The 10,176-nt window shown below is 37.7% G+C and overlaps 1 protein-coding gene across 1 annotated transcript; it reads left to right on the top strand.

The window, feature by feature from the left end:
• Nucleotides 1-1,082: 1,082 nt before the first annotated feature.
• LOC149104135 (small cysteine-rich protein 5-like) lies at nt 1,083-3,279 on the top strand. Its single transcript, XM_089274108.1, has 4 exons — nt 1,083-1,262; nt 1,764-1,848; nt 2,188-2,318; nt 3,082-3,279. The coding sequence occupies exons 1-3, from the start codon at nt 1,083-1,085 to the stop codon at nt 2,316-2,318; spliced, it is 396 nt and encodes a 131-aa protein (XP_089130234.1). The 3' UTR covers nt 3,082-3,279.
• The last annotated feature ends 6,897 nt before the right edge of the window (nt 3,280-10,176 follow it).

The following is a 10,176-nucleotide window of genomic DNA, read 5'->3' as shown; positions in this document are numbered from 1 at the left end:
TTTTCAAACATTTAGAATAGTCAGAAGGAATATATTTTTTCGTAAATTGACCGACATTCTCTGACAACATTTGAAGAGTTATAAATGTTGTCAGAGAAGCAAACATGACCAAGTATCATAAACGTGGCAAACTGAATAAGACAAAAAAAACTATTGAAACTAATAAGGTAAAAATGCCCTCCACGCAAAAATTATTAAAAAATTAGAATGTCGGAAACCTTTCAACGAGTTTTGAAAGCATTGTTAAGAAGGTTGTTAACAAAACAATTATCGGCAGCTGTTTCATAATTAGTTCGAGTAAAAATATTGTCAATAAGATTATAGCACCAGAAACCTTCTAGAACAAAGATATAACTATCAAACCAAAACCAGAGAGGTATTATTTATCACATGATCCAAAGGCGACAGCTTACTCTAGGAATTCGGCCTTTAACGACAGTTCTCGTGATTTTCAGTTGCTCCGAATCATTTTTCCTTACATTGATGTTCGTCCCCGGAGAAAGAATCCATGGCCGCACCCAAGACTTTAAAGCAGACTGATTAAAAAGACTTTTTCTCGGGTTTGCAAGGAAGTTTATCCAAATGGGCATTACAGCTTACTTCACCTGTATCATTAAGAATATATTTATACCGAGAAGCCATCGGATATCCTTGTGAGAAAGAGAGCCGGCGACTTGCATTTTTAATAAAAAGTAAAATTATTGTCTTTTACCAATAAGTCTTAGGTAACGTAACGGGAATTCCACCACTAACAACTGGGGAATCCAAATGGATGGGTTTTACGTCTAGCATTTGTGCAATCTATTTATCCAGTGTGAAATCTTTGTTACATTTAAGCTTACAGAACTAAGTCTTTTTTGTCAAGCAAAAATATATAAGAAGAGAACTAAAATAAGGACGCAGGAATTTAAAAATATTTAAGCTGTTTAGAGATGAAACTTAAAATATTCATTTGGCCTTGGGGGAGATTCGAAATTAAAAGCATCCCCTGCAGAGGAAGATTAGAAAATAAACAGCTAAAAACGCACACCGCCGGACGGTTAATAATTTTGTAGTCAATGTAACCAGATCAACATGTAGGAATGTTTTTTCACGTGCGTATTGTTCATATTCTAAAAGGCAACCGCCTCTCAAAAACGCATAAATTATGCGGCCTATGGGGAATAAATAAGAGTGCGTCTTGCAGTCTTCATCAGTACTTGAAGAGAGTATTTGATATTGCGGATTCATCCACCGTCTCAAGTTCCAATTTTCAAGCTAAGGTAGGACATGCTTCAGTATTTTGAGTTAAACAGAGGCCTTTGAAAGTAGGCTGACTTGCTGAATAAGCTTTGGGTTAGGTCGTTGAGGGTTAAGGGAGCTACGTTACGGTTGCGCACCTTGAAAATGTTAGCCTAAATTTTTTCAATTTTGTCGTTTGTAATCCTTGTTAATCTGCTCCACCCTTAAAGGTCGGGAATTTTCGTCGGAACATTTGAATTAAACCCTAGAAGAGACCAATTCGGGCATGGCTCGAGGTTTATTTGACCCCTAAAAGATAACTCGTTTCTATCATTTCTTCGAGTGCAACCCTACAAGATAACTTGACGAAGGAAATGGCGTCATTTCATCCTCAATTGCCTCGAGTGAGACCAAAATCCGTGATTTACATCCCTGAGCGAGGCGAAGAGTGTTCTCGACCTTCACATATGGGTGTGTCCCTCAGGATTTCTTCTGTGGTGATAACTAACAAAACTGTGTTATTACCTTGTCTGCAATTGCAGTTCAAATTAAACATGGCTGTTAAGTTTCATCTGTGCCTGTTGCTGATTTTCTTGGTGGGGATGGGTGCGCATGTTGCATTCGCAGGTAAGCACAGCTTCTACTCAGTACTTAGTAAAGAAAGTATAGCACATCTTTGTGTAGAATGCCGTTAACCATAAAACTAGTCAACTGCTCGGAGCATGTGATTTTACGCACAGTTTCAGCTGAGCACAATTAAGACGGCATCTATATTGCGAGTAAGCCAATTATTATTCGATATGTTTACGTCTAGTAAACAGAAAGTGGTTATGGTTGCAAATCCCGTTAATTTTTGTTGAACCACTCGATTTTTTAACTTTTTTTGGAAACGCAACAGGATGCAATGGCCATATCTTCACTAGATACTATTATTTTTTTATATTAACGATAAATTCTCTTTCACAGATAGACCATCTTGCGACTTCCCAAATGGAGCGTGTTTTTATTATGGTGTCGAATGCCCAAACGATATGATTGAATGTGGAGCATATTACCAATGTTCGCAGGATACAAACAGATGCTGCTGTTATAAATGAGTAAGCACTGTGTAGCATACTGATAAGAACAAAGCTCTTTAGACGAGAATCATGACTTTTCAGTCAAGAGGAACATCTAATCTATGCCTTTACTTCTGAACTTTCAGCTGAGCTATTACATGAGCCCTACCGAGTGCGGGATACGATCGAGAAAGGAGGAAGATGGCGAAATCCGCTTCCTTTGTAACTTGGAGAACATTTAAATAATACTAGTGAAACTTAGGGGGTATATCATACGCCTAAAACGTTCCCTTTCTGTTTGATATTCAAACAGCCGCCATCTTAGATTCGCCATCTTAAATTTGATAGTGATTTTTCAAAACGAACCATAAAACCATCAAAATTGACTCAAGCCAATAAAAATCAAACAGACAATGAGAAAAAAGTCCTAAATACACAAAATGAAATTACAAGGAAGATAAATGTTGTTAACAAAAATTTCAAATTTGAAAGAACGTGTCTTTCAAAATAGAGTTGCCATGACAACATCTTGCTCTGAGTTCAGTGAAATACCATGACAAATTCTAGCAGTCAGTTGGTTTGCTCCTGATTCTTTTTTAGTTTAGGCACCAAGGTTTTTTTTGGTTTTACTTGCATGCATTTTGTTGGTTTCAAACATCGGAAAATAGCTACCACTACCCATCACGCTTTTAGGGGAAATTCTGCACAAACCTAATTGAAGTCGACCCAAATTTTAGTTGAATATCACATAGGTGAGTGATTTACCCCGGTAAATAATGGTAATATGTTGTTTATTTTGTAGAAGTCGATGATCCCAAGTGATGATCACTCACCCAACACTGCTGCCTCCGTATCAAGTGACGAAAATAGAATAGCTATCAATCATTTTGTTTGTAGTCATTAGTTCATGTTCACGTTAACTGAATGTTATTAGTGTAAATCATCAGTATTTTATGGGTGGATGCACTTGAAGCAGTGGAATAAAAGATGTTTAAGCAAAGCTTCTGTTGTTATTTCATGAGTCGCATTATTTTCCTGCAACACACAATTAAGAACAAACTTTTAAAATAGAGACATAATGTCGTGGCAATGCTGTCCCGCGAACATACAGCTCTTGATAAGACACTGCATAAGAGTTTTCTCAAAAAACCGATATACGCTAGTTTACACTTGCATTGGACGAGGGAAAATGATTTCAGTCTTTCACTTGTATTGGACCATCTAAACTGATATATTGGGGAGATTCGGGGGTATATTGCCGCAAAGATCTCACTCGCCAGCACTTTCGTAGTTACAATATCTTCTTGCAATAATACTACTATTTGTTCATTTACAAACAAAAATAAACGATAAAAACCGACGTTTCTGTATCACCAAGACGCCATTTTCAAGGTTGTTGTAGAAATATTCTGCGAGCCTTAAATAAAAACAATCCCTTAATTTGCATTACGAAAGGAAAGTTGAATTATATGAGATTCATGTAAATATTCTCGCGCGAGTGGAGTGATTGCACGTGTAGACTTGGTTTTGAACGTCTAATGTAAAACATATTGCTGGTTTTCAGTGTCACGCAATTCAAAATAGATCAAAATAAAAAAACAAAACCGGTCAATAGATAAAGTCCAGAATCTGGGAAATAAAAGAAGGTAAATATGTAAAGACTCTCGCCAAAACTCTGGTCACAGAAATTTTTCTTATGCGAGATATGCGAAGAAATTTTTTACCCAAATTTACAGAGATTTGTATGGAGACGCCATGCTGGTGCCCATCCGTATGGGCACCAACATGGCGGCCGGAAACCACCAGAAACATCTGTCACTGAGTTTTTCTACAAAAGCGTGAATTTATCCCTCGAGAAACTCTAAAACATTAAAATAATACTTTTTCTAAGACATGAACTGTTTAGATAGCCAAGTTCCCCGAAATAAGTCACTTTTTTAACCATCATGACAGCTCTCTAGACCGTCATGTAAATGTCGCGTCACGCAAAAGCTTAGAAATTCAAGCGTAGTGTATCACAAAACCAAGAACCCATTCGGGGCGAAAATTTGTATGAATATTAGTTTTCAGCTGCTCTTATGCATCATTAAAGTAAAATCGCAGGAAGATCAAAAGTTTTGTTGTTTGAATTTTAGGGACGTCACGTGAAAACCAGCTATTGGTTCAATAAACGATCAAACTATATAGAAACTCGAACGAAAACGAGATCTTAGGTCCCCACCTTTTTGATGCGTTTTTGCTTATGAAAGCTTTCGAAAACGGTTTCAAATGTAGAGCCTTGTTTTACGCATTGTTTTGAAAACGATCCGTTTCTAGTGCGGATAGGTAAAAATTCTATTGTTGTTTGTTACATATTTCACTGAAAAGCCCCTTGGGGACGTGGAATAAACGTATGTATGTATGGGTGCGTGTATGCATGTATGTAAAAACGGAGGCTTTCGAAAACAATTCCGACAAAAGCGTCTTATACTGTCGCTTCCTTCAGCGTTTCTGGGCGTTTTAGTGTGGACGACAGGCGAAAACGCATCAAAAGATTTGAGTTTTCGTTCGAAACCGAATTAGCGTGGACAGGGGAAAACACAACGAAAACGCTAGCGTGGTCGAAAATATTTTGCTTCGTTTTCGTTGAGACGAAAACGGTCACTTTTAAAAACGCATCAGTGCGACACAAGTTAAAGCCATGGTTCTCTAACACGTCAAATCAACGACGAGTGCGGGCTCACGCAGCATTCTGGGATACAAAAACAGGAATGGAAATGACTTAGTATAAAAGAAAGAAAGGTTGAGGATTACGTCCTCAGTGATTATCTAAAATGCTGAAAGATAAACGGAAAGCCATTGTCCATTGTCTTCTATGTTTGCACTATTAGCCTTACAAGGACCAGCAGTGGGATTTAAATTCTTACATTCAGTTGCAGTATTGTAAAAGCAAGCGAAATACGGCAGCCCACTTGGAGTAAGATTCCTGCATTCATCTTCTCTCTGTCTCTCCACCTTCCCGTTTATCTTAAATTAAGTTGCACTTCAGATATACACTGTGAACTTAGAACTTAAAACTTGCTATAAACGTGAAAATTACATGGTGGTTTTTTCATGGACTTCATGGAAACAAGCTTGAGGCGCAACATAAAAAAACCTTTTGGAAGTGAAGCGGAAATGGCGAAATATTTTCTCCCCTCCATATTCTGACTAATTATTTGCTCTGACTGCTCATGCTGCCCGGCCTCGTCTTGTGCAGAAATTTCTTAAGACAAAAATCTTTACATCATCGTCTTATCCTATGATGTTGATGTAATAATCTTGCCACTTCACTGAAAAACAAATCTTGTTTATTCTCGCGTTATCGAACGTGCAATTTGCCGCGTAAGGAGACAAGTTTTGCCTCAACTAAAATTAGGCAAACTTACCAAATTGCAGTCCATCCTTTCATCAAACATATACTAAAAATATATTTGCGGTAACGTCAATTGTGAAAGGAAAATCTATTTTTCCCTGCGAAATAATTTCAGCCTACGCAAAAGAGTTATGAGACGAGTCCAGAGACGTCCGGTTTCGTAACCGGGTTTCTTTACGATCCGGTTTAAAACAAAGCTGCAGTTATGCAGTTGTTATAAACATAAAATTCTCATGGTTGTTCTACTTGAAGACCAGCTTGTGGTGAAACAACGAAAGGGTTGGAGAGTGAGGAAAGAGGCTGCCCTCAGATCAGTGTGATCGACAGTCTTCTTAAGACTCAGTGAATTAGCCAAAGCATCCAATGAATTCTGTACCATCAAGCTCTAGGATCTCCAATCAACAACTGTTACCTCGTCACTAGCTCCTAAAGAAACTAGAGCTGTTGTTCCAGTGGTCTTATCTTTAAGGTACAAACAACCATCCAGCCTGTGTTGTAAGCCGCATCGTAAACGAGAAATGTGTTCAGTATGTCGTTTTCAGTGTTACCTGTGTAACGCAGGCTTAGGTAAACACGCGGGGACTGGCACGTACACGAACAAGAAGGCTACAACCAACGTTCACCATCCAGATATAAACATTAACACTATTGCAACCAACTCGACAAGGTCCCTGAACACCTAATAAAAAAAATGCAATCAGACTCATTTAATTCGCACGAAAGCACTTATACACCGCAATTTTCCATTTATTACGTACAGATCTTTTTCGACAAAAGCCTTGACGATGGCGTCATGAAGACACCGAAATGTCGATTTTTATCGTCTCGCTTTGCTTGTACATGAAACTTCTATTAAGACGCGTGTCTTGTGCCACGTACCCAGACTGTTCGTTCCTTACGAAAGCGGATGATCTGGTAACTAATGATGGGTACGCCCGGGGATTGATCCCATATAAAAAGGATGGGGCTGCTCGTCGGAAATTTTGAAAAGAACCCCTAAGAGGTACCAAGATCCTGTTTTGTGGGCGTGGTTTAAAATGTTTTTTTTTTCTTTTACCCCTAAGAGTTATCAATTCTAAATCAACACTTTATCTTCTGTCATTTTATTTTAGCTCAATACCCTAAGAGGTACTGCAAAAGCTCCTGTCGTGGACCTTTTGGGGCTGAAGACCCTAAGACGTATCAAAACCGTGTTTTTAACCCCTAAAAGGTAAGACAAGCACCACCGTCCTTTTTATATGGGTGGAGAGGGTACGCTGCTGCCGCCGTGAAAATAAATGAGAGAGCAGAGCACGCTGGTATTCGGCAAATTAAAATCACAGTTAAAACAGCGTGTCTAGGTAACCATTCACAAGCTAATATTAAATTTAAGTGGATTCTGTCTTGCCTGTAAGATTGACTCATAACATTTTGAAATTGAAACTGAATTGAAAAAAAAAAATTACACGTTTAATTTACAGCAAAAACGGACAAGCAATTTCCCGAAAAGTTGTCGGCTTGAAATATAATAGTTTACTTGTATCTGACATAAACATGTCGGAGGCAAACCGGAATTTTACTTTATATCAACTTGATAAACTCAGTCTTCACGGAGGTCAGTAAAACGATCAGTTCTAGGACTCACAAACATGAAAGAAAAATAATACATATTGAAAGGTTTCCTCCAATGAGCCTTTATTTACTAGAAAATCGAGTTTGATCTGAGAAGATAGCGTCATTATAGGAGGAATCGAATTTTATGAAGGAAACGCAATTTAAAAACTGATAGAAATGACAACGTATCCATTTCGATGATTGACCGATAACGACATATAGACTTCAATGATTAAAATTACGAACGAGTATTCAGATTAAAAACAAATACTGTGTTATCGGATTCAAGGCAAACTTTAGAATAAACTAATAAGAAACATGATGTTGTTTGTGTCCAAACGAATAATATGAAATACGTTCTCTCGTACCGCACAAATAGCATTTTTCTTGCCTCATAGCATTACCATTTCCTTTGACGTAATTTAAGGTGAAGGACTTTGTTTGAGGGATAATAAAAACAAAATCTCCGATATCAATATATAATGGATGTATAGAGAAAGATAACGTCAACAAAAATGCTCACTGATAGAACTGTTTGTTTTAATAAATTCGCAATGAGTTAGTTAAAATAAGAGATAATCTAATTGGCGCGTGTCGCGGGTCGCGGGTAAATTGTCGCGGGTCCAGAAAATTGTTGCGGGTCCGAAAAACTGAACTTTTATAGTTTCTTAGTTTTCCAAACACAATAACAATAACAATAGCTTTAACCCATTGACTCCTGTGCCTGTCGTAACCGGCCATGACGAGCCTTGGCCTTTCTTCCACTTCTGACGTCATCACCCTTGACTAAAATTGGCATCATCTATGCTCAACTTCTGCAGGAGGAAAAGATCTTTCCAATGATACCCAGATCAGAGTTATCAGCCCAATGGAGCCTGAGATATGCACAAAAATGCTCAAAAAGTTGAGTGAAAAACTCAGAGCAAAATTTCCTGCCTCTACACGCAACTACTCCATGGCAAAAATTGCCTGTCTCGATGATGCTTTCTCAGAATGTTTTAAACTGGAAGCAAGCCCAGTAGAAGGTCAATCACTGCAGCGAAAGAAAAGAAAAGGAGAAAAAGGAAAGGCGAAAAAAAAAGTAAAAAAGTCGAAAAGCCTAAAGACGTAGGTCACTTTCTCGTCCAAAAACGTAACAGTAGATTGATTGATTGAAATAAATTGAAAAATACCAACCCATCTTTCATATATCTTTATTTACAGATTCTGACGTTAGAAAGACATCAAACTGACGTATACGCTTGTGTGTTCTACTACAATGCTTAATGTTTCCCTCAAAAAACCACAGGGTAGTACTGGTTATGATCTAAAACAACCATTTTCCACATTACATCAAGATTTCTTGGCTCTTAGTTTTCGTTAGCATGGAATTGACCTTGCCGGTGCGATGGTGACAAACGTTTCTTTTGAAATAGCCAGTTCTGGGGTAACACCATATTATTCATCAAGGAATGTAATTATTTTATCAATAACCAGTTTAGTTAAAATTATATCGGTGTAAACGGTCTCGGAGAGTATGTTAAAGTATTTCCCGCGAAATTTTATAGTGAAAATATCACTCTGTTTGGACTTTCTGGCAAAGTACACTAAAATATCTGTTTGAAATTCAAAATGTGATATTGTTAATTAGGTGTGTAAACACTTGAAACCCGCCCAATCCTCACCTGGTAAGTTGGCTGAATTTTCCCGCGAACGTTATATCTTAAGCATTACACTACATGGTAAAACGAAATGTATCCTTAGGCAGTTTTATACCATATCTGTAGACTTTTTTTCCAGGACTATCATAATTGTTGAATAGCAAGCCAGATGCATACAATCTTTATTTCAATTTACGTTTTGAGCTCACAAACGTGCAATCCCGTTGTTCCAAAAAAACCCACAAATAGCTGGAAATTACAGCTTAAATTAGCAAGAAATCATTATTACTAATTTCGATTCCTTTTGTTTATGCAACCAACACATTGTAACGACAGGTAAGGTGTCACATTGGCAAGAGTAATGATAGTAATTTTAATTAGTTTTGTTGAGAGCAAAGTTACGCCCATGTTAGGGCCAAAGTGATCACGTTTCCTGAGATCAATAAACCTTCGCAATGTTGTTGAGTTTCAAATTTCATTGTTTAACTACAGTGTGTATTCTTCCACCTCACTGGTCCATTTAAGAAAAAAGTGGCCATCCTTCGTTCTCAATTAACGTTGTGATTGGTTAACTTTGTTCTAACAAGCCTTTTCAGATAGTCGCACTGATCAGACTGAATATAAACATGTTGTTTAACTCAAAATGTAACGGCAACCAAAACGCCGCCAAACGCAAGACTCAATGAGCACACCGAAGACTACGTACCTTCGTTTTAAGAGTGAATGCCTGTAAAAAATCGACCTAAATCGCCTATCAGTAGCACAAGTCGAAAAATTGGTTTCGCTTGTATATTGCTCATAGATAGGTCCTAGTGAGAAAAGAAACGGACCATAGTTAGTTTCTGCTAATACAACTTTCTTTGGTAGAAATATGCCAAAAACGATTTCGTTCCGATTGGGTTCAAAATCTACTTCCGGTTTTGCTGAATTTTCTGAATATTTGATTGCTTCGCGCTCCGCAGAACGACTACTTGAGAATTTTTCAATGGATTTTATAATTAGTTCAGGTCTTCGTGGTATGACTGAGCGAAAAATAAAAGAAATCAAAGTTAGTTTTGAGCCCGAACACGAGATCAAGCAGACACGCGAACAGTTTACAATGTGTTGCAAGCGAATTATTGCATTGAAACATCGCCATATTTTTCTATGGGCTATAACGTAAAATACCATAAAAACACTTTCTACCGGTTAAATATACACCCACCTGTTAGGATATCAAAAAATATCTCTGGGCAAATGGTTTTAAGTCGCCCACCTTGGCCTGTGTTTC

Source organism: Orbicella faveolata, unplaced genomic scaffold (genome assembly GCF_042242905.1).
Source record: "Orbicella faveolata isolate gen_17 unplaced genomic scaffold, um_ofav_v1 contig_35, whole genome shotgun sequence".
NCBI classification, from domain to species: Eukaryota; Metazoa; Cnidaria; class Anthozoa; order Scleractinia; family Merulinidae; genus Orbicella; species Orbicella faveolata.
The sequence above is the reverse complement of the archived record's forward strand: the minus strand, read 5'-3'. Positions and strand labels throughout refer to the sequence as shown.

Excerpts from the sequence above, each read along its gene's own strand:
- LOC149104135 (XM_089274108.1), top strand. The coding sequence starts at position 1,083 with ATGTTTTTTCACGTGCGTATTGTTCATATTCTAAAAGGCAACCGCCTC. Across the intron at positions 1,263-1,763 it reads GTTCCAATTTTCAAGCTAAG|TTCAAATTAAACATGGCTGT; the intron begins GTAGGACATGCT and ends CTGCAATTGCAG. Across the intron at positions 1,849-2,187 it reads TGCGCATGTTGCATTCGCAG|ATAGACCATCTTGCGACTTC; the intron begins GTAAGCACAGCT and ends TCTCTTTCACAG.